This window comes from Sparus aurata, chromosome 13, assembly GCF_900880675.1.
Source record: "Sparus aurata chromosome 13, fSpaAur1.1, whole genome shotgun sequence".
Classification (NCBI taxonomy): domain Eukaryota; kingdom Metazoa; phylum Chordata; class Actinopteri; order Spariformes; family Sparidae; genus Sparus; species Sparus aurata.
Genome location: NC_044199.1, coordinates 26,593,254 through 26,618,222, shown reverse-complemented (window position 1 = coordinate 26,618,222; position 24,969 = coordinate 26,593,254). Strand labels below are relative to the sequence as shown.

At 39.8% G+C, this 24,969-nt stretch overlaps 1 protein-coding gene across 3 annotated transcripts in view; it reads left to right on the top strand.

The window, feature by feature from the left end:
- Window positions 1-24,071, top strand: part of tlcd3a (TLC domain containing 3A) — a 37,184-nt gene extending 13,113 nt beyond the window's left edge. The window contains exons 3-6 of one of the 3 annotated variants that reach the window (XR_003986329.1): window positions 1,704-1,923; window positions 9,324-9,419; window positions 13,407-14,168; window positions 23,901-24,071. Coding sequence is in view for 2 of the 3 variants with exons in the window: in XM_030437098.1 (XP_030292958.1) it covers window positions 1,704-1,923; window positions 9,324-9,419; window positions 13,407-13,712 (622 nt within the window). In the remaining variant the exon portion in view is untranslated. Of the gene's footprint in view, window positions 1-1,703; window positions 1,924-9,323; window positions 9,420-13,406 lie in introns of all 3 variants that reach the window. The other 2 variants (XM_030437099.1, XM_030437098.1) reach the window with 2 other exon arrangements.
- The last annotated feature ends 898 nt before the right edge of the window (window positions 24,072-24,969 follow it).

The window sequence follows — 24,969 nt, the reverse complement described above, 5'->3', positions numbered from 1 at the left end:
CATCAACAAATGGATTTAATCATCAGTGTACAGACCGACTTCCTGGTTCAAATTTCAGTATCTTTGGCATGTCTATGATCCAATTTCTTGTTTCTTACCAGCCAACATATACTGACGGTTCATACCAACATATCTATATTGAGCTAATTTTGATTTAATTCATTTATCATTCTATCCCTAATAATCACTTTTAGTTTTACATCCAAATAAGAAATATAATAAAAAAATAAAGAATTTCTGATTCTTGATTCAAATAAAGATATTGAATAATATGTCTAAGCTGTTGTTTTGTTTGAAACAAGTTTGATCATCTGACTACTTGAGTTTCCTTCTCCATTATCTTCCTTGTCGCACTGTCTTTATGTTGACTGATATTTTCAACTGACTCTGATGAATATGAGATTTTAAAATATGAATGATATCTAAAACTACAAAAACAAAGCTGAAGTTGTATTAAACAGAAATGTAACTGCTTTACAAACATGCTACTCAAGAGCACAAGCAGTTTTAATTTATGGTCAGTGGCTCTTCTAGAATGTAAACTTATTGCTAAAAAAAGGGGTCTGATCAGTTAAAAGTAGCAACACAAGGCAAGTGTAAAGTATTTGTTTGTGTGTTTATTTATATCGGACAAGACGATAATAAGTATAAGACTAGAGTCTGTGTTTGCTTACAAAAACAGTTCATCTGTATTCTCCATTGCCCTTAACAGATCAAATGTATACACTAGACAATCGACTGATGTCGCCTTTATACTCCCCTCAGCTGTTTGTTGTGCCTTATTGCTCTTAATCTCCATTCACTGACTTTAAAAGCTAAACAAGAGGTCAGAGTTCAGTAGCTCAGCTCTGCCCTGCAGCTTTACTCCAGTCTGTCCACATAATTAACCATCACTGAAATCATTGCTCATTAGGAGAACTGCAGGCTTCCAAGTTGTTTATTATACTGTACTTGCATAAGCATTTGTGAAAGCCTCTGCATGCTAATGTTAGAGAGGTGAGGTATATAGGTTAAATAAGTATCTGTCTGTGAGCGTTACTTTTACTGAAGCTAAAGGTCACTGTGTTCAACATCTACTGGTGCTGAATACTGTGCTAATGTTTAATAATTAACCTTATCTCATTTGTGTCCTGTGAGGTGGTCTGTTTGGCCTGGTGACCTTAAGAGTCATGACTTTGGGGAGGGTAAAAACAAGAATCAAAATCTTCATGCAATCAGATATAATTGTGTGTGTGTGTGTGTGTGTCATTCATTCATAAAAATGTGACTTATACACAGCTCACCTATGATCTGACGTAGGCCTTGTCCATTTGTGAAAGGAGATTGCTTTCAAAATAGATAATCCCTTCTTATGCAAACCTCTTTTCTTTTTTTCATCCTCAAACTACAGCAGGTTGATGCTTGAACAGATTCAGATCTGTTTGATCCTCAAGGAATATGCAATTGGTAACCACATACTCTTTAAAATGAAGTTATTACCGTTAAAACCGACTTGTTTATGTTTTCATTAGGGATGCACAGATATGGAAACTCTTGTCAGTTAACCAATAGCTGATACCAATTCTGGTACCTTTTTTATTTGTTGTTGTTGGTTATTCTCCCTCCCAGTGTGAAGGAAAGAAAACAATATGAAAACAAAGCACACATGTTGAGAAGAGATGTCAAGTTTTCATTTACATGTTTTTGTTCTGTTTCATCTTCAGGCACTGGCTGGCCACCTACTTTGTCATCTGGTATGGTGTGCCCTACATGACTTATGACATCTTCGCCATGTACCTCAGTCACTACTACCGCTTCCGCGTCAAAGGGCATGAGGACTACAAGCAGCATTCACTGAGGACCGTGAACTCCTTCGTCCGCAGAGAGTTCCTGCTAGTGTTGCATCACATCGCCCTGCTCACTATCCTGCTGCCTGTCACACTGGTGAGAAGAGGAGACCATTTTTTAAAGCACTTTCACGCTTTGAGCATTTGATTTTAAAGTTAGTTTTTTCTACCTTCAGCCAGCCAATGGTATCAGTTTATTTCAGCATGACAGTTGTTGGAAGTTGAAACACACTCTTGACAAGCAAAGTCATGTGTTCTTTGAACACTAGCCACTGCCAGTAATGCGTTATTAGCGTGTGCTGTAATGTAGTGCATTATTTTCAAATCAATCTTTTGCTTTAAGCTGCATTATCTCCTAATGATTACTTAAGTGGCAACAAAGAATAGATGCTCACTGTCATTGATTATCATTTCATTGTCAAGGGTCTGCAAGTCAGGTTTCAACGTGTGCTGATATAAATGGATCTTGAGGCTGCCTCGAAAGTAGGGAAGAGACAATATGTCTCAATTGAGAAAGGATTAGGCCTCAGTAAGTGGTTGGCAGTAATGTCAAATGTACATAATATGAAGTGCATTAGTGTGCAAACATGCTCGTCTAACTGGTCGTCAAAACATCTATATTCTTACAGAGTTTGTGTACACAACCTTAGAATTGCTGCACCCAACCAGATCATCTCAACAACAAAGTGTACACATCGTTGGAAGCTGCTTGTAGCTAATTCAGTATTGTAGTACATGTAAGCTATAAAATTCCTGATCATCATCATTTTTTTAATTGCCATTCCCTCAATTGGTGGCTGAAAGCATCGTTCTCTGGCCACAAAAGCCACAGAAAGAATCATTATGGCATTACTGTTGCAAAAAAGCAGCTGCTGAGCTATTAACCTTTTAAACAGTGGTTGTACAGACTTAGATTTGTGATGAAGAGAAAACCCTACTTAGTTAGCCCTTACCTTCCAAAACAGACAATCTATGGATCACATTAACTTTGTATAGCAATTAAGCACATGTTTAGCGATGTTAAATAAAGTAGGGTTTGAAGTTCTCTCACAAGCTGATCATTTTCATTTGTATACTGTGATGCCTTTGAAAGCATACATTGTTACCCTGCTAATCTCCTGAGACTCCTTTCTGGGACTTTTGATATATGTTGATGATGATGATAAACATTATTTATATAGCAGCTTTTGAAAAGCTGCGTTCACAAAGAGCTTTGACAATCAAGCAAAGGAAGTAAACACAGGAAGACAATTCTACAGAATAAACACTCAATAGTCAAGCCTAACACAAGGAAGCCTAGTCTAAGGTTGAGTTAAAACAAGAAGGCAGAGCAGAGATAGAGAGGGGGAGAAAATAATTATTTATTTCTATTTTTGCATTTTTTAAATTAAATGAACACAAACAAAAAAGGACGATTTGAAGACGACATCACATCAAACACATTCAGAACAGATTAAACTTATGAGAAAAAGGAATAAAAGACAATAAATAGATACAACATAACAAAAAAGCAGTAAAAGGCGGTAAGAAAAAAGGGGAAAAAAGGTCACAAGGTATGAATTAAAAATGGATAAATTGTCTAAGAGCAGTAAATAGAAAAAAATGGAAAGATGAAAATTTAGCTTCACAAAAAGGATGACTTCACCTGGCCTTCTCGTGTGCTCTTAATGTCCTTGGTGATATCAGAGGTAGATAACACTAAATTTTATGACAAAATCATCACACTTAAAAAAGTGTGGGTCAAACTCAAAGTTCAAAGTTATGTTAAGTTTTATTGGGGCGCCGTTGGGCTCAGTTGGTAGAGTGGGCGTCCCATCTGCAGAGGCTTTGTCCTCGCTGCAGCGTAGCCGGGTTCGACTCCCGGCCTGGGTCCCTTTGCTGCGTGTCGCTCCCCCTCTCTCTCACCCTGTTTCCTGTCAAATCTTCAGCTAAACTATCAATAAAGCCATGAAAGGCCAAAAAAATACTTAGAGTTAAGTTTTATTTAATAGTGTGGAAAACTTGTTACAATGTGGTCAGTTCACATGAAAAACAAGCGTTCAGGCTTCAAGTTAATGGCAGGAAAGGAATGAGAATAGTAAGACAGTAATTATTGATTACACTCTTTGAACAAATGATTATTAATTGTTGTCTTTTATGTCCTTGAATTGTATGTTTTTCAAATGGACTGATGCGATAAGAATGGACAGGAAGAGAGAATGAAAGGTGCAGGTTGTTTTCTGCTGCCAAAACATGGAAAAAATGTTGAATGGATGAATAGATGTTAAGTGAGGGTAAAGGAAATAGCATGCAACAAAAGAGGGGAGTCGTGGACCATGATGACTTCTTGGGCAAATAAGAAACCGGCTGAACTGTTAAACCTGTGTTCAGTGTCAACAGCTGAGTTCAGCAGTAAAATGAATTCCCTCAAAAGTACGTGTGGTTGTTTGTTATGGTGCTCCATGTTCTCATTAATGAGATTTACCAAGATTTACTCTAAAGCCTTCTATTTTCTCAAGAATATATGTCACGCACTTGAGTCCGGTTATTGAGCAGTTTGTTCGAGATCTACTGATAGATGATTTATATAGAGAGTTTAGAGAAGCATGTGACACAGCCACTCTCCTCTCTAGGTATTATTCCAGGTTAGCAGGCCAGGTGCAGTGGAAACCCAGCCCTTTGTTTGCAGTTGCAGTCAGTGGCAATGTGAGATCACATTACCTTACATTATTCAGCTCCAGCTGCAGTCATTCTCTCTTTTCTCAAAACTCACCACCCCTCCCTCCATTCCTCCTCTTCTCTTCCCTCACTCATCAGCTGTATGCCACTCTGGCTTGCTGGGGTATTACATGAGCTGGTAGAGTTATCCAGCGAGCCATTAAAGGGCACTGACATGCAGGAGCAGGAAAGGCCAAACCTTCAGCTGTAGATTATGCAGACTAATTGATTACTGTTAACAATGGGTTTCTTTGTCAGCAGATATATGACATGACACCTTTGGGAAACCACTGTAAATGATTAAATTAACTGACAGCTGGAATCCATTTAGATTTACCAGTTTAAGGGTCCAGGTATTGCCAGGCTTACTGAGATACTGGAATTGAGCCATCTTTAATGGTATTACGGATTACGGATCCATCTTGCTACAAGTCTGCTATCAAAAGCCTATTTTATCTACAGTAAAAGGTAGCTGATAATAATACGGTACATTGGCAAACAAGCCTGACATTGAAGTTTAGCTGCCTACCAATCCCTTAATTATGGTCACAACAAGGGATACAATGTAATCTGTCACATCGGTATCAGCCCTCGATATTGACCTTATTGAACAGAATATTTTATAATGGGGCTGACCAGATGTAACCAATCCACTTACATAATATTTTGTCATACTGGCCTCTTGATGCCCTGTTAAATTTGGGGAAAATATTGCACTGGTCTGGTAGATTCCCTCAATTCAAACACCCTGAAAGATCTCCATTTTGTTATTTGGTAGCACCTGTGCTGATTAATGGTATATGCAGGTGTGTTTTTGGATCTCACTTCTCAGAAATCCAAACATTGGCGCCATGGAACGTCTTTAGTTCAGCACTTGTTTTATGAAGTTGCAGTTATTAATCTTTCTTTTTTTGTTCAGCAGTCGTAATTATTTACTCGCAACGTGAGCAGAGACCATAAATCACAGTATATCATTTGTTAGCTTTGCCTACCCTCTTTGGTATGTCGACCACTGCCGGGCAAGGGATAGATGGTCACTAACTGTGCACCTCTTATGATTTTTCCTGGTAATTTCGCCACTGACATCGAGCTCGTAATGTGCAATTGCAGTCAGCCTTCAGTGGGCAATGGGCTCAGTCACTATTGTAATATCTCATTTTGTGATAGATGGTGGTTTGGTTAATTTAACTTTGAAGATTCAAGGTTATTGCTTTAGCCTTCAGAATCAGTAACTGGAAAGACAAAGTTGAATCGGTGCATCCCTAGTTGCAAGGTGCCATGTCCATAAAAATGTGATTGTGGTTAAAATGAGTTCTTTGGGTTTTAGAGATGGGATGAGTAGCTCAGAGTTGAGATGGGTCAGTCATCAGATTAAGATACTTTCCAGAGACATCATTGTCTAGGTATTCTGGCTGATTCCAAGTAGGACAAGACCTCAAGGCAAACCAACAGATAGGAACGGATTAAAAGAAAAACCTGAATAAGCGAGTGGGGAAACAACAAACATCAAAAGATTTAGACAGTGCTGGCCAACACCAATAACAAAACCTCAAATGTGGGAATACTTTTTAAAGAATAGTATTCCATCTCTCCAGTAGAGTTGCAGAGACTTCTCTAAGTAAGGGATAATGTATAGAACGGCGGTCACTATCGGGAAACTAAGTCGCGACAGGACGAACCAGACCCCAACGCGGAGGGGTCTGATTCGTCCTGAAGGGTGTTCATAGTGTTTTTCAGCAGAGAATTTAGTTTGCCAAACCGATGCCGTTTCGCTTCCCCCTCTTCGCTGCTTTCCTCTCTTTTTCTTTTCTTGACCAGTGACGACAACTCAGCCTTTTGCTAAGAGTTGAAATCACCGTATTTTCCAAGAATATTAAAGTTAATGTGAAACTCATCCATACTAGTGGCCTAGGAGTAGTTTTCCCCGATATGAAGTAGACTACAGATCAGCTGACGTCGCTTAGCGACCGAAGAAGCAGGGATGATAAGTGACCGGACTACTTGCGGAGCAAAGATTTTACAGCGCGGAGTGCTACGGAATACATGAATCAGAGGCAAAAAGGCCACTTTCCTTGACAACAGTCAAATATGCTTAGCAGCGGTCAATTATACGAAAATAATTGAGAGAAGACACTCATCTGGGAAGGCCTCAGATTACCCCAGGAGGAGTTGGGGGAGAATTGGAATATGACTCTAGAGAAGCATGTTCAGAATTACTGTAATTAGTTTGCTTTCACCACAACCTGCTCATTATACTGTTGCCCTATATTTAGGGCATTTTGTTTAACAGGTGTACTGTGTGTAGTGATACATGAGATTGATTTTATGTTCTTGTCGACCTTTTGGTTTGTGGCTAACCAAGAATCTCATGTTGTAAATGCATAATTTACAAACAGGCTAACGTATGTTGTAGAAAATTCAAATAAATCCTCTGAGAGATGGTAAACTAGCAACTACAAATGTACCTACAGTTCTCAGTGGCTGCAACCACAGTGCATCAGAATAGTGAGTTTTGGCTCACAACACAAGCCAGTTTTAAACTTTTTATATCTGATATATGTGATGTATTTGTCAGGTAAAGACTAAATGATGCCACATTCAGCATCGCAAAGACACATAGACAAAGGTAACACACGCCCATGGCAGGTGGGGGTGGGATGAGGTAGCCAGGTAATTGCTTAGGCGTGGTGTAAAGTTCCCCACTGTGTCTCAGTCATTCTTTCAGGGCCAGATGGCAAGGCCACGAGTGGAGCCTATCATGATTTATTCATCATGAGCACACAGCAAACTAGCCTACCAGACAGTGCTTGTCTTTTGTCTGGAGTCTCTTTATCCATGTAGACTGACTCACCTATTCTAGGATGGCCTCTCCAACTGCACAGCACTGTGCCACTGGTCAATATTTGAAAGCTTTGATCATTACTTATGTACAGGACATCACTCCCTCCTCTGCCCTGGCTCACTTCCGGCTGCCATTTAACCAACTCTAAGTTGTGGTGGAATGAGTCATCTGTCTTTGTGCTTGGCATTGTATAAAAAACATAGAGATTATCTTACCAATATCAGATAAAGGATTTTACTCAACAGCCTCTGGATGTCAGTCTTGAATTTAATCCACCTAAATCCAATTTGGGATTGAAACATGCACAGTCCATCTGTGACTGTCGAGCAGAGTACTGAACCTTGGTTGACCTTAATTGTTAATTGGAAAATAAAGTGAAATGTACGTCTTTCGAGGATGGAGTTCAGCCAACTTGTTGTGATCAGTATTCATCAAGATTGAAGTTACGGATCTTGAAACTCCTTTATTTCTGAACCAAATTCATTATATTAACACAGCAGCAAGGGGCTTCCTAAATTAAAGGATCCTCAAAACTGAGGCTATACATGGCAGTCTTCTTTTGCCTGTGTTCAGACAACACAATTGGCATCCACTTATACCAATACAATGCTGAAATGTAAATGCTTAAAAAAACAGTATTCCATACTGAAAAGAATGCAAGAAATTCACATTGTTTGAAAATAAGTATATAAACTTAAGCTTAGACATGTGGATCACTTTTCCTACAATCCGTGACGGTAATAAGTGATGCCAGAGAACTGGATCTTGGCCAAGAAAATTGGTTCTAGAGCAGTACCAACACTTTGCAGCCAACTTTCTGAGTGGAGCCTGCTCATGATAAAATACACATTGACTCCAAATTACTGACTTAAGATATTGGTCTTTCTAATCTGAAAATCGTTACTAGAACAGAAACCTTTGAGATCGGAGGTATTGATATTTCTGCACACCACTAATTTCTATTTTAGTGGTTACAAGTGACAAGTAGATTAAATTTATAACATGGACCAATAACAAAGCCTGTACGGATTGTGGAGGATGATACCCCAGCATAAATAACAACACTTGCTGACTCGTTTCAGGAAACCATAAACTGGGGTGTCATGAAAGTTGCCCCAATGTTAACACTGGCTATGGGGACTATTTGGGAGGAAAGTTAATGGTGACAAATTTGATGAGAACTTCTGAGAACAGTGTGTTTTCAGGGTAGATGTCACCAGGAGCAGGCTCAACCAGTTTTTTGATTGATCAAAGCCACCACCTGTGTTGGCTGTTGAAGAACATCCCATCGCTACGTTGGGACATAGCTATAGTTAACTATAGCTTTATAGTCCTGGTCTCCAGGCTTACACAACCCTTGTTTTTGTTGCTCTTTCACCTTCTTTTGTAACAAACTTTGATCCGAAAATTCATAGTTTTGGGGCTTTTTTGCTCTCAGCAGACACTACACAAAACACTCAAGGCGTTCATGTTAAAATATCATATGAAACTAGAAAAGCAAGCTTTGATTCTGGCAATGTTTTGTTTACTTCAGAGCAATTAAGTCAAAATTATCTGAAATTAGTTTCAAACAACCAAAGACCATGTAAAATATTAAGCAACCTTATAGGCTTCAGCGGAGCCATTTACTGTCAAAGATTTTTGAGGACAAAGCACTGTTTCAAGTGTTTCAACACCCTGAAACCTGGGATTCTTTAAGGTGTGGATTGTTGCTCAAATTGAGATATAAATATCCATGCCACATTTTTGCTAACAGCACCTTCAGTCCAAATGTATTGGAATAAATCTTAAGAGATGGTCTGTTGTAAACCTGATATTTTCCCCATGTCTTTTGAAGCCTCCCTAAGCAGATTTCCACTGAGACTGTCCCAGAGATTGTCCTTGAATGTCAGCTGTGTTTTTTCCATGCTTATGTTTGTTTGCTCACCCTGTGTGTGCTCTGTTTGTCTGTTCCACAGTTCTTCAGAAGGGAGCAGGGGGATTTCTTCATCGGCTGCTTGTTTCTAACAGAGCTCAGCACACCCTTCGTCTCCCTGGGGAAGATACTTATTCAGGTGAGACAGCATGTACACATGTTCATTCACCAGACACAAACTGGAAAGTCATTCCCCGATCAGGACAAACAGGTTAAGTGTATAACGTTTATCATTGTTGCAATGCAACATTTTGCCGGGAAACCTTGGGTCCTGGCATTTATGTGGAGCCACTTGACACCCCTCAATGGCAATGGCACTCCCCAATGGCAGTGGCTCCCCCAGCAGGACAATGCACCCTGACACACATTGCTCAAGAATGGTCCAGAGAACGTCACAAAGAGCTCAAGGTGTCGATCGGGCCTCTATTCCCCAGATGGCAATCCGATTAATTATCCGTGGGACGTGTAGAAACAAGTTTGATCCAGAGAGGCCCCACTGTGACTCAAATTTGGCTCTGACCCATGGAGCCATGGACATAGGACAATGGTTTGCGTTTTTGCAGGTATTACGTGTAGTTGTCCAGCTGCTGAAATTACCCACATCCAAAATGTGTGGTGGGAAATATGCAAGACATGTTGCTAATTTAAAAATAAACTTGTATTGTGCTAAAGTTTGGTATTGCCAAGACATTACGCACTACAAGAAATGTCTGCATGAAATTTAATATGAACAGCCCAGGGCAGGTTTTTATAAAAAATATTCAAAAGAAAACGGGATGTTTCGATAAGTACTGCAAACAAAGCCCTAAGTATAGTTTCAGGCTCCTGGTTCTCAAAAATATGCAACAATCGGCAGAATGGCAGGATAAGTTTAACTGGTTGGCATATCGCTTAAAAAAACTCATCGCCAACAAAACCATTATTACTCCTTTCTTGCCCAGCGCTCCATGCTTTTAGAGCGGCCTTTGGACTCGCTTAAAAGTTAAAATATTAACAACTTTGAGCTCAAGTCACAGTGCAGAAACGCTTGTCAATGTCACACTTGGCCAAGGCACCATGCACACCATCAGGGCATGAAAAGGTGGATGAAATAGACAAAATGTTCTGCACCATTTGTCCTGTGGAGTCTGGCACCAGATCGTTGGCGACTGATCCTTTGAGTCCTGTGTGTTGCCAAGTGGGGTTTCACAGCATTGTGACGAGATTATCAATGTTCTTCACTTCACCTGTAGCTGATCAGTGTACATCTGTCATGGACTATGAATGTCCCTTTTATCCAAATCTTATGAAGCAAAAGTTTTATAGATGGTGCTGAGTAAATATTAAGTAGAGCCCCAATTATTTTTGTCAGAAAGGTCAACAACCATACATCCAATCTGGGCAATCATTTGCTAAACAGGCAGTGATTGTCCAAGGCCTGTCAAGCATTGGTATTCTCTGAAAATCGACAATCTAAAGAGGAGTATAACACGTTTTTAGGTGTGTTTTAGGTGTCTTTTTCTTCCCTTTTTGAGAACCAAAAACACATATATTAAGAAGCTCGCTTGTCTGCTCTCATGTGATCTGTAAATGTTATAATCCAAGCATTTCTTCAAGGCCAAGGCTCACACAGACTACACTAAAAATGCCCTGTTTACAGCTAGCACATCCACTGTTTTCTATTTCCCCACATTGTGAAAGCCGGCCTCTAAGCTAATATGTCAGAGTTTACTAGATGTTTACCCTCCGGCAACCACAGCCAAACTTGTTATACTAGATAGTATTACATTTGCGAAACACATTTGTTATTCCTTCTTCTAAAAGGCTTCTCACTTGTAAAGTTAAAACTGAATCATGCTGAACATACATACAGAAAAAAAACAATGAACAATAAAGCATAACTCTAATGTCTATCTTGTATGTCCAAATGTGTGAGCTAAGCTACCCAGCAGGTTATGTTGAAGTGATACAACAATAAAGTAAATCTCTCCTTATAATATTTTATATAATATTGTTTTTCTAACTAGCTCTACACTGCATTACAAGAACCATATACAGCTTTAGTCAAGTCCTGTTACATCATGTACATAACATTTAAGTGCATATTTAAGGTTCTTGTTTAGAACATAGAAAAAGTATTTTCTGCCAGGGAGATTGCATTTCGTAACTAACTCAGGGCAAACATTAGCTTCATTAGTCACCAAGCTACTGCCAACCAAAGTTGCACTGTCAGTCGACAAGCAACCATCAATCACAGGCTAAAAACGAGAAGCAGCCATTTTCTTCCTCTGTCTAAAAACAAGGACAGAATAGACATTTATTGTTCAAGTAATGAAGAAAACATGTTTACCACACAGGACCCACTGCATTTGTTGTTGCATGGAAATTGAAAATTGCGCTGGAACACAAATACTGATTATGTGTCATGAAGAGCAAACTACCTTTGTCCAAAAAGACATCTCAAATATGGTATACATGAAAAAGAAATGCTTCTTTAGGGTTTGACATGATACTTTTATGGTCTAAAATAAAGGCTTTAGCTTTGTCATAATGTGTTATGTTTTCTGTCGCATCAGACTTATTTAACACCATTCATGAAAATTATAGAAAAACACCCAGTAAGTGGCACTTGAACCCTTAGTTCACACGTAAATGTAAGCTTTAACCTAGCATCAATGCTATGACACTCTGCCTGTGCAACCGATAGTTATTCATCCTTTTTCAGTCCCTACTCAGGTGTTGTGCAGTGCCTTCCATCATCAAAAACACTAGTATCTCTATTACATTTGGGATGTAGCCTGTCACCGTATTATCAATAATTAAGGTGCATAGCTCACCAAAAATCAGTAGCATTCAGCCGAGAAGCTGTGGCCCTGTTTACTCTCCTGAATCTTAAACCATCCACTGCAGTCAGTGTGTTCATTAGGTCAAACCATGTAGTGAGTGTTGCATCCTATTGTACTGTAGACTCTGACATAGTCAGAGGCTGTGTTTTGTAGAAAAGCCATATCTAAGAATAGAAGAGTCTTAGTGTGCATCCCAGTGAAGTCAGTGAACCGTGGGATTTCAGGTCTTTGCTGACATCTGGTGTCAGCAGAGAAAAAGAGCAAAGCAAGGCTCCAATCTCCAAGCAATGTATTTAAAAACACTGCCCTCCTTCGGGCTACATCAGCACTACTAACAGACATTTTCACTGCTCTCAGTTAATTCCTATTGATTTTTGTTGTGTGGACTAAGGGTTCCCACAGTCTTTTACATTAAGGGTAAAAAAAGATCATTGAATCATCCATGATTTTTTATGTTTGGTATGACTTTGTAATGAATGTTGTACAAAGTAGTTGGAAGTATTTGTAAGGCAGGAATTTATAAAAAAAAAAAAAAAAAAGAGAAACAACATCATCAGAATAACATCATCATCTTGTTTCAATGCAATATGTCCATTGAAACACGCAACCCACCCAAACACAAAGAGGTAAAACCCCTCATGACAGTAGCTTCTGCAGAAAGACATTGTCCCATGCCAATCAAAACTGATCAGTAATGGTCAGGAACATGACGAAGAGCTCAAGGCATCGATCTTGCCGCTAAATTCCCTAGATCCAAATCAGAAGAAGCATCTCTTGGACAAATCGGGTAAAGTCAGATTCATAGAGGCTTTATGTTGCAACCCACATGACTCAAATGATCCACCACCAAAGTCCTTGTGCTGAACACCAAAGGACACCCCCCAAAGGTCCTATGACTATGTCTTGAGGTGTCTGAGCCAAGACTGATCCACAATGGGGCTTCCTAAGATCTGATCCCACAGGTGTTTGATTGGATTGGGATTTGGGGAATTCAGGGGGCAAGGTCAACTCCACAGCTCTGTTGTGGCTGATTGGTGTATAAGTTTAAATGTAATATATTCACAGTAAGCATGATGATGTTTATGCCCGGTCACATCAGAAAGTGGAGCAGCAAAATTATTCTGCATGTCTTTGGGCTACTTGTTCCCTCAAAGGTCAGGAATGTCGAGGCGGCTAGGTTGTAAAAGTTTAAGTACACACAAGTTGAAATTTGGAAAGAACTTGGAAAATAGATTTTTTATTTCATGTCTTTAAGTTCTACTTTAAATTTTACCCCTCCCTCTTTTTGTCTCCTCTACCAGCTCAGCCTCCAGGACTGCTGGCTGCACAAGGCAAATGGCGGTATGGTACTGCTCACCTTCTTTATGTGCCGCATCGCCCTCTTCCCCTACATGTACTGGGTGTACGGGCAACACTATGGTATCCCACTCTACAGCGTTCCTTTCCACCTGCCGCTGACTGCCAACCTGGGCAACTCGTGCATCCTGGCACCGCAGCTCTACTGGTTCATCCTGCTTTGCCGAAAGGGCTTCCGTCTGTACAAGCGTAGCCGTATGCAAGACTCGTCTCCTGCTGCCACTATCACTGACAATTCTAAGGATGATTGATATCCAGTTCACAATTGCTCGCTCAAGACGCACACTCAGCTACTAATGCAACTACTTCTGCAAAGGCACTAGATTGACTTATCACATTTCAAACCCCACCATTGTACTGTAGTACACCAGGACTGCCTGCTCTTGTCCCACAACTCCTGGGCATTCTCCACACAGTCTAACTCCTCTGTTACAAATCTGCTGCCTACGTGGACCTCTCCACCGATCCAATTCTACTACTGAAGTTTGATGATTTGGAGTTTTGTTTTGGATTTGGCTCCTTCCTGGATCTTGGTGAAGTGCTACGCTGCGTTTCTTAACATTTACAACACTGAAGAAGGATCATGTTTGCTTCACTGCGAATAAAACATGGAGTAAGAGCACTAGAAACTGAAGAAGAGCCTCCGTGGAGAGACATTATCTTATCTCCTCCTCTTACTGTGTTTACAGCCTCTGCTGATTTGGAAGGTCTGTTACAGTGTGTGAGAGAGTCGCTGTTACTACAGGATGTATTTGTTTTGATGGTTTTTGCTGTAATGTGTCGGATAGTTTTTTCCTCTCCCATCCATTCACTTATCATGCTGAAGAGAAAGATTAGAAACAGTGGTGGGTGGGATACAAATCCAGGCAGTATTAGCAGGAGTAACTGAGGAATACATGTCACCTCATCCTCATTTCAGAGCTAAAAACTGCTTCATTTGCTAAAACCCTGTTAATGTGATAGGTTCTGAGTTTTACCCTTTTTAATTTTGTTTTTTGTTTTTCCATACAGCATGTCACTATGGCATCAGTTTGCAAATCTCCTTGTTCACCTCCGTAACATCCAGCACACTTTTACAGCCCTTTTATGGCTCCTTTGTTTACAGAAGCCATCTCCTTCGACAGGGTGCTAGCTCTGTATGAGTAGTGTATCCCCAGGAATTAACGGTGCAATCGAGTTCTTTGGAAACTTCCATTATAACAAAGTTTCAGGAATTCATTCTTGCAATATCCTCTTCTTACGGAGTTGGGAGATTGGTGGCACCAACAAAGGATTACCTCTGTTGTGGGAACCATTTAACTTTTTTGCAAAATCAAGTCATTTCATATGAAAGCATGACTTGTATAACTTCAAAGTTTGCCCAAGACCTCAAATGGATCAATGCTCTCAATGTCTAATTAGTAATGTAAAGCCAGGATGGGATAAGATCTGGCCCTCTGTTGCAAAAATTTGTCTGTCTGGACTAACAAACAAATTCAGCACTTTCTGTAACTTTGCATATCTGAGGGTTTTAACCCACTTCTACGAAGCAAAGCTTGGTTCCTTGCTACTGAAAAATTCTATCTTTTGAATCTATAATCTCTGTCTAGATGACACTGGAACCCAAGCTGGGGACAACAAAGTCTTTGAGGCTTACTTACAGACTGATATTAAAGCTGCTGGAGATTTTTAAAAAGTCAATCGATTCTGCTCATCAGGCCACACATACCCCATATCCACCAAATTAGTTCTGGTTCTTGAACTGGTACCATTCCTTGAGCCTTGGAGCTATCTAGTAAACTAGCTTGTGTTTCCACCAACTCTGAATGGAACCATCATATTCACAAGCACTTATGGCACTGCCTTTTCAAGGCGGGAAATACTGGCCATTATTCTGCCTTGCCGTCTGTATAAAAGTTACAAAGGCGGAATGGGGAGAGAGCTTAATTTTGTCTCTAATCCGCCAGCATTGGTAGTAACCAAGCTTTAACTGATGCAAATGGACAGCCCATAGAAATGGCATACTCGGGCTGCTTGCTAGGGCTCGTGCTTCAGTTCAAGGAAAACCTGCTATTTTCTAGTTAGAAAACCAATTTATTTGTGGTCGAAAGGCTCAGAAACAGCTTAAAATTTGGTACAAGAACCGAAACAGGACTGGTTCCATCCTGGTGGAAAGCCCTCAGAGGGGGTAATGAGGACATGATGATGCTCGATGTGGGACGAACTCAGGGCCAAGGTCAGAGCAATAAGGTGGCCAGTGGCTCACCAGGCTAAACTGAAACAGAGCATTGGAATTTCTGAGCAACTAGCCTGAAAACATCATGGCTGTCAGGAGAGATAATTCCTGAAACTGATCTGTAAAATACTTAAGAGATGACATCCAGTAACTGTTTAGTTTCCCTGAGGCTCCAGAGATTTATATGCACCTGTCTATCAGCTGTTGCATTGAGCACTTCACACAGGGCTTTGTATATACATATACTACATGTTTTTAGAAATTTACATCAAGTTTTAGTTTCATCACACACAAAAAAGTTTTAAAACGTTAAGCTATATCTAGACGTTGCAGTTAGAACTAAGGACCATTTTTTATCAAGCAAAGCAGTTATTTTTTGTTGGATTCACAGTTGCATAAAGACATTTATGGTAAAGGCATTTATCAGAGATAATCAATGCTTCACTTTTAATCTTGAATATTATTTCGTCATATCAAAGAATAGATGGAGGATCTTATTTTCAAAAGAATGACACAAGATGTAGACCCTGAGTATTAACTCCTTGGATATTATTCTTGGTCATTCAAGCTTTATAGTGAACTAACTGATTAAATCTGTGCCGTTAATGGCCTTTTTTAATGTCCTGCAAATTCAATCTATGCAAAAAAGAGGCTGCTGCGGTGCATGTATACCGCATTAATGTCTAGTTATATCAAATTAATCCACGCCTCAGTATGTGTTCTTTTCTCTTCTTTTGGGACCATTCATTTATTTCTCCTGTGCATTTCTACTGGGACTCCACACCACAAACATGGTCTCGTGTTGCATTACAGTTGAGTTGAAATTTATTTGCTTTTCTTTCAAATCTTCCTCACTGGTGTTTTGATTAATTCAAGTTCATATAATGCTGAAAAAAGTGTAAACTGATGATTTTTCTAGTAACTTTTCTAGCAATATACGGACGAGTTTACAACTGCAGCTCAGTTTACAAAACGGGCTGAGATTTCCTGTTTGCATACTGACCTCAGAAGGCTGTGACTTTTTCAGAAACATCAAGTTTGAACTAAACTAATACTTTGGAATCAATCTGAATGAAACTTACTCAATAATAATCCTAATAATAATGCCTAATCCTTACCCTTTGTTGTAGATTTGACATTGCTAGCAAGGTAACAAGCTTTGTTGCCATTTTAACATTAAGTCCATTTTTGAAAGGCAGCAAACTGCCTTTCCTTTATCCGCTTTTTTGTATTTCTGGTTTAGAATCTAGAAAAAAATTCTTCCACATGTTACTTTCTCAGATGCTTTGTGTCATGATGGCTGTTTCCATTTTTGCGTTAAAGCAAGCGTTTTGTCATCTCCCTAATATAGCAGCCACTGTGAATCAAGTGACGATTGTGGGATCATTGTGAATTCAAAAACATGGTTTAGCTTTACGATAGTACAAGACAGTCTGTCAGACTTTGATGAGCAAATGAAAGGCCCAGTTTGTAAGAAAGTTGACTATTGAGTCTCGTTCCTAACTCGTCAAGTACTGACACTCTGGGATGGCGGCCAATCTGACCTTAAATCTCGAAGTGACAGCATTTGATGTTACAATTAATTAACTTGCAAATTATGCCTTTAAACAAGGGCTAAACTCAGAACTGCCAAATTCCCAAATGTAAACAAGGCAGAAAGCATGTAACATACATGGCAATTGCCACCAAACGCTTCTGGCCATACCAAACCAAGAAACACTGGAGAAGCAAAATGCCCGGCTGTGCTTATGGAACAGAGATATATTTCAGTTTCTTGCTGGTGGGGCCCCATAACTTGAGGGCTCTTTTGATTCCCGAAAGAAGTCAAAAGTCTCAAGTTTTAAGCATCCAGACCACTGAAATGACCAGTGTGCCACTGTTGCATTATGGGCCCTGTAGTAGATCTGGATCTCGAACTTTGATTCTTTGATACAGTACTTGTGGCACTGACAGAATTGCATACTATCGAAAAATGTCTTCGCATTCGATACTACATTTCAACAACTGAGGGGTGAATCTCATTAGATTCATTGAGCCAATAAGCATGCAGCATGCCTGTTGTCCTAAGATTTAATAGTGCTGGCAATTCGCTATCACGAGGCATGCAGGAAAAAAACGAGGTTATGGCCAGAGACGTTCTGGAGCCGTTATCAAAGTCAAGCCATCGGTACCGGTATCGGGTTTCTTTAACTATACCCAGCCCTACACTGCAGTGATGCTGTGCCATGCGTGGCGGTCTTGCAGTACGTTTCTGCCCCTCGCTACAGCGAACACATCGATATCCATGTCAGGTCGGGACAGCAGCGCGGGGAGAAAAGGTGATGAGTGTTCTTGTTGGTCGACAGACTGTTTGCTGACGAGCAGCGTGAGGAAGAGGCAGTAAGGAGAGCCGAGCTGCTGAATGATGGGCTTGTTTGTCTGGTTTGGCTGCAGCCCAGCAGAGTGCAGGCCTCTTTTGTGCACTGCTGACCAGGCCACTCTTACTGGAAACATCCCAGGCCCTTTGTCCTGATTTCAGCCCAACTCTCCCACACATTTTTCTTTACTGTTCAATTCAGCCGCAGCCTCTTACAGTACACTTCTCCAGATTTGTTACCTGTTCTTTATGCATCCATAACAGGCTATGCCTCAGTTTTACTCTGCAAATACCTCCTCTTACATTGAGTGTGCATTATTGCCCTGGTTTTGATTTTATTTGGGATACAGAGTTTACGTGGACAATGAAAAACCTGGTTCTTCATATCCCTGTATAAGTTATCATAACAGTATCCAGTTTTCCGATCCCCTGCTGAAGGTGTCTTGGTTGTTCAGAAACCTGTATAAGGTGTATGCATGCCTTTAGTTTCCTGTTTTCTATTAGGTTACTCCAGGTAGTATACCCAGGGTTCTGATGAGCTGTTTACATGACTCAGATACTTCAAAAAACCCTAATCATAACCAGGACACTATTGTGCAGGTCATTCCTTTAAAATCATGCGTCACCTCCCTTCCAGCCTCCATCCTCCCATCACTCCTGCTCGTGTCTTCTGCTTTAACTCATCTCTTGGCTGATGTGCTCCTCAGTGATAGAAAGTTGCTGAGAGCGTTAGCAGAGCAGAGCGAGCCCTCCCTCCTCTCTGCTGCCATCTGTCGTCAAGATTATCTTCTTGTCCGCTCAGCAGTTTACAGGCAGGACTATTTGGGATTACTAGGGCCAGGCAGGCATTTCCTGCAATTCATACATCTCATTTTTTTTCTCGGTTTTCCGCCACCATGACATAACCCGACACTAAATATGCTGAAAAAAACGACATATGGAGTAATTTCACCTGTTGTTTTTATGATAACAGTTTGATTCACAGTTGGAAGAAACATTTCTACCATCATGACACAAAACTCTCTGAGTTGCTTGAATCACTTTGTAGATGTTCAGAAAGTCACTTTGCCCAGGACTCTTGAGTTTGACAGGTCCACTTGACAGTCACAGAGACTGCCAGATTTTACAGACAGTTAATGAAATATCTGTCCCACTTGACACAGAGTCGAGGGGAACGGCTACCGATGGAGGAGATGAAATTTGACCATTAAGATTTGATCAGCAGTCTGCATGCTTAGAAATCATGGAATAAATATAGAAAATATGACATTCCACAATTGATCATAATCATCAAACGTTCTGTCTTCTCTTTTCTCTCATCTTGTTTTACTGGTAATCATAAAAGGAAACAATATATATTTGTAAGGGTGTGTGACTATGTCCAAAATTCAAATGTTATTTCGTAAAACGGCCATATCAACTGATGACTTCCCGATGCGTGATTTTAATAAAGAAGATAATATCTGATGATGTTGGCCTGAAACCTGCTACACTTACCTGACTACAATGTTTCATAGCCAAGGGAAGACAAGCCACATTACATCCATCACTAGCAGTCTGGATCGCTGCCTCATGCAGTCATGTTGCACACAAACTGATCCCAAACCTGAGAATCCCTCACGAAGAATCATGAAAGGCTCAAGGCATGCAGAGTACACATATCTTAACACATGATAGATTCTTACTGTAGAAAGTCTTAAGTTCATCCTCTTTGCTCAGGGTTTGATGAAGTTAGCATATGTGTGTGTATAGAGGTTTATTGTAAGCAGATGAAACTGTGAGATTGATTCTGAAGATGATCACATCTAGAATGGTATGCTGTTTCTTTTCTATATGATATTTTTTAAAAGATTTTTTTCTTCCTTGTAGATTTTTTTCTTCTATTTATGCTTTCTGACACGGCTTGTGATACTTCTAAGGGTTGGTAAACCAAAGACTGTCTGGCACATAATCACAGTACCTGTAGCGATATAAAGAGAGATACATTTCATTTTCTGTATTTTAGACATATTGTAGATGCTGTGACTTACTTCTCATTTGCAAAATAACTACCCTCCAGTCTTATCCTCTTTATCGGACTCCCAGAGGGTGACCAACTTGTCGGGTGCGTGATGATGTTTTTACTCCATTATACATAGTTTGACTGACAAACTTTTGATTTATCCATAACACACATAGTAACATTAAAACTAAAAGAAAAAAAAAAAAGATATGCTTTGTTTTCTTTGTAGTAGTCGGAATGTAGGAATTCATTTGTGTGACTTCTATTGAATGGGAACATTGGCACCAAAATGAACACAGCAGCCTAGCCTTGCTAATGTTGTTTGGCTTAAGCAACACTCTTCTTGATAAGACTATTTTGAGAGACTGGTTGAATGATTGTAGAGTTCATGCAAACACTGTGACACTAAATGTTTTTGTGTATAAAGTTATGTGTTTAGTGGTTATCTTTGTGCTAGCAAGCAGCATGCCACCACAACACTTACGTTGAGTGGTTGTTCCAAGTACCACACTGTCCCATGTTAACACATTGTTACAGTATATGTTTAGAGGTTGAAAACCTAACACTAACACTTTATCTTTTGAGTCCTAGCAAGAATTATGCTAACACTAATGTCACACTCCTACATAATTCTCACTTTGGCTAGAGTCATCATTAGCTCCAAGCTAACACTTAATGTATGTTGAGTGGTTGTTCCAAGTGAATGCCTCATTTGAAATTACCCATTTTTAGTAGCCTTGAAGCTAACATTTTGGTGCAACAGTTGCTCTCTCGTTAACGTCATTGTTAATAACAGAACTTCCCATGCCTACGCTGACTGGTTGTTCCAAGCTAACACCTTTTTTTTCAAATTACCAAGTTATAGTAGCCTATATGCAACCATTTTAGCACAATAGTCATTGACTTGCTGATGCTATTTTGAGTGAGAGATCACTGAAGTTAATTTATGTGAAGCGGTTGTTCCAAGCTAACGACCCATCTCGCATGCTACCATTTTGGTGCAATATTCATCCTCTTGCTAACGTCATTTTTCAGTGATCAATCTCCATGCTAACATTTTAGCACTTACAAACATATTAGCAAGGCTACTGCCACTGATCTTGTAGCATTAGTGGAAACCAGTGACATCTTTTAGGGTTTGCATCTGTTCTTCTTTAGAGAGTTTCTTTATTCTGCATTTTATAAGCTTCAACGTGTTCCAAAGATAGCCTTCTCTGTCGTAAGCTAAATGGCTATCTGCTGCTCTGAGCATCTACTGGTAAAATGTGAGCCCATTATCATTTTAACAAAAAATGTGAACAAAAACTGTCTTGTTGGCTTTCATCTAGTTCAGCTCCCATGATGTCTGGATAGCCCTCCTGTGTCAGAACACAGAGGGGAGATGTTGGAGGATGCTAACACCTTCAGTTCAGATTAAAGATGGCATCTATCTTTAAAAGATGCTGTAAATCCCGTAATAGTCAACAAGCAGGGAAACAACCATGGAAGGTTTTGGTGTCTATGTTCCCGTCATTCGATATAGATTAGGTTGTACACATGTTTTGAGTTGCTGCTGATTGTTGATATGGGAACGGGATCTCTTTTGCAAACCATGACACTTATTTGTTTGAGTTTGCTGCTTTGTATTCACACATTGGTTCAGGGTTGGTCCCTCTCTCCTGTGGGGAGTCCAGGATTTGGGCTGGGGGTGAGTTTGGCGGTGGGGCTTAGGTGTTTCCACTGACGCGCTAAACAGTGAATAACAGTTTTAAAGCTAGAAATGTTCTAAAAATTGTGGTCTAATACGGCTTTCATGTCATGTTGGATGTAAATAAGAGCTGGAGAGTAATATTTGAAATCGTCTTATGCTGGGATCAGACTACACAGTAGCAGCGTCTGGAACAAAAAATAGGCTAATTTGACCTTCTGTAGCTGGGACATCTCTCAATGTACAGACAAAATTACCTTTTTTTTAATCTAGTTTGACACTTTTACGACCACGTTAGTGACCCATAGAGGCCCAGATAGCTCCCCCATGTACAACAAGACAAAGAAGTGGAAGAATTTTGTGGGTGCCGTCAGGTGGAACAGTGAAGTTAGTCCTTTGTGCTTCCCTTCCCATCATGTGTAGATCAAGCTTCAATTGGCCGGCGTCAATCGTCTAGTCTGGCGTGTTTATTTGGCAATAATTTATGACTCTGTAGCCTAAAAAAAAATGAGTTGATGGACTCAAGTTCGTCAAAGTACGACACGTGCGGATTCGCAAATTTGACCACTAAATTCCAAAAGTCCAACTTCCTGTGGGGTTTACTGGAAGCCCATGGCGCTGATAAACGTTCTTGTAGGTTTAACATGCGCTATACCCGTGTACCACATTTCATACATGTTGTTGAAAAAAGTCCTTGCAGTTGCATTCAGCTATTGAATTTTGTGCAATGTTTCATGAGTTTTTTGTTTTTTTTGCATGTTAAAGCCCTCACAAAGACGATTCTTTTGGAGGGGGGAATAAACGTCATTTTTGCAATTTCAATAAGGCCTTCGCATGTTTTGTGCCCGGGGCCCAGCCGCTATGATACAGAAAAGGAGAAAGAAGCCGTTTTCACTGTCTGCCTCTTTGCAGATATTCCCCCAATGCGCCAAAAAAGACCTGAACATCTCTGATTTTAGATGGACGATTGTCTTTTGCTCTTAACCAGCTGATGGAAGGGCCCAATTAATGTTTTTTCTTTTTAACTAAACTTCTAAAAGTTATCTAGAAATTCACTTAACATTAGATGGAAACACGGTTTATGACTGTCAAAAGGCATTGATATCATGCGGTCTGATCCCAGGATAAGTAGTAATCACAGGGTCAACATGTAATTTTTTATAAAATGTTTTAAAAATCTGACAAAGCAAGATCATTAGAAAAAAAAAGGAAAAAAAAACGGAATTTGAATCACACATAACCAATCATTTTGACATGCAGAGTGACGTCTTTAAACACCTATCGACTGTGTTTTCTGCTCTGGTTTCTTCTGACGTGACGTGAACGCGGCGTCGGGCCGACATCGTTGAAACTTAAGGATTTCTGGGTGAACTTGGAATTAAAAAAAAAAAAAAGAAACGCTGCAAAATCTGTCGAGTGCTGGAGCTGATTTTGGTCCGTGGACATTGAAACCAAATTTGGTTCTCCAGTGCCTTGTGAAAAGATCTATTTGTGATACCCGCAAATCTCGGTGTTGAAAGAGCTAAGATGGCAGGCAGTGTTTACAGGTTGTGGCTGTATTTCTAGTGTTTACTGTCGTCACGATGTCCTCGCGGAGAGCTACCGTCTCAGTCATGTCGGTGTTCACGGAAATCATGAAGGAAAGTCTCGTCACTTGTTTGAAAAAGCATATAATTCATATTTAAAAACAGACCGCTATGCATTTACCGCTAGAATGAGATAAACGCTGTTGTTGTTGTCTTTTGATTCTGTTGAAATGAAGGCCTTTATGTTTATATTTTGTAGGATTTCATATTTGGTAGCATTTAATATTTGTTTTCAAAATCATCACACGAATCCCATAATGTAGTTTGTTTTTTTCTTCTAAATAAACGCAGATCATTTGAGGTTGAAACCCTTTAAAGAGTAGATATACCATAGTCTTGAATTAGTTTGCTGTGTTTCTGTTGTTTTTCGACCTCTCGTCTGTCAGAGGTGTGCGTTTTGGAGATTTGGGATTTTGAACCTTGACCTGCTGACATATCGCTCACTTGTCCCGACGTCGGGTGTTTAACTGAATCAAATGCAGCACCTTCACAACCTTTCAACACTTCCTGCCCCACATTATTTTTGATAGCATTCTAATTTTTTCATACATGTATATCAGATTTGACGCATCTGTCCTTTTTTTTTTTTGTAGCGTGACCTTTCTGAAGGGAAATTTCCTATCTGAGAAGAGGAAGGAGACTGTTTTACGAAATAGTTCCGAAGAGTCGGTTGTAAGAGGAAATATGTACTGTAGCTGCAACTTGTGAATTCAGAGCACCCCTTTAAAAAACTCAATAAATTTGATTTGATAGACTGTTTTGAACACGTGTTTTGTTTTCCTTGTCTTGTTATCCGTGTCTGAAGTGCTGCTGTCATTAAATTAGGCATGTTTTAATGTGATTTATCTTGACTTTTTGTTCATGTTAGCAGATTTTCTCGTTAGTGGGGGATAATTCATGGAGCTTTATCGTAAATTTCAAGTCATGGTTTTGCTGTGTGCTCCACAACTTTCCGCAATAATGACAAAATATTGATGATAGTAAATATTAAGGTATTAAAAGGGGGCATGATCTATTATTTCTACCCAGGGCTGCCTTCCAAATTACTTCCCAGCTACTATATTGTGTGCTATAATGAATGAAACGCTCATGAAACGTTCCCCACAATAACAATATCATGATACAGCGAGCCTGTGTCGTCTAAGATGCATCAAGATGTCTGTGTGACTGAAAAGAAAAATACTTTATATCATTTATATTTATTTGAAAAGGCTGAACTGCCAGAAAGTGGAACAGTCCTCAAGTTAAAATGTTTAAATAAATAAGAATTCATGAAAGGAGTCATGAAGTAGTCACTCTGCTTAGAGCACATGCATATTTTATCAAAAATAACTACAGCTGACACTAGTGTCCAGGCAAGAAATGGCTTCCTTTTTCCAATACAACACATTATCATATCAATTCTTTGTTCCAGCCCTGAGTGTAAAGCCTGTGAATTTACTGATGAAATGAAAAACTAGCTTAAGTCTGTGTTATGTTCGCCACCGCCTGCTAAAAGTCCCACAGAGCAACACTCCACATTTAATGGATGTGCAAAAATCACTCAGGCAAGTCCGAAATTGTTCTGAGGCAAAATATCACACATGCTTATCACACTCCAGCTCCCCCCTTCTGTTCTGATGTGGGGTCACCTGGACGTACGAGGTGTTCAAACAGAGATGA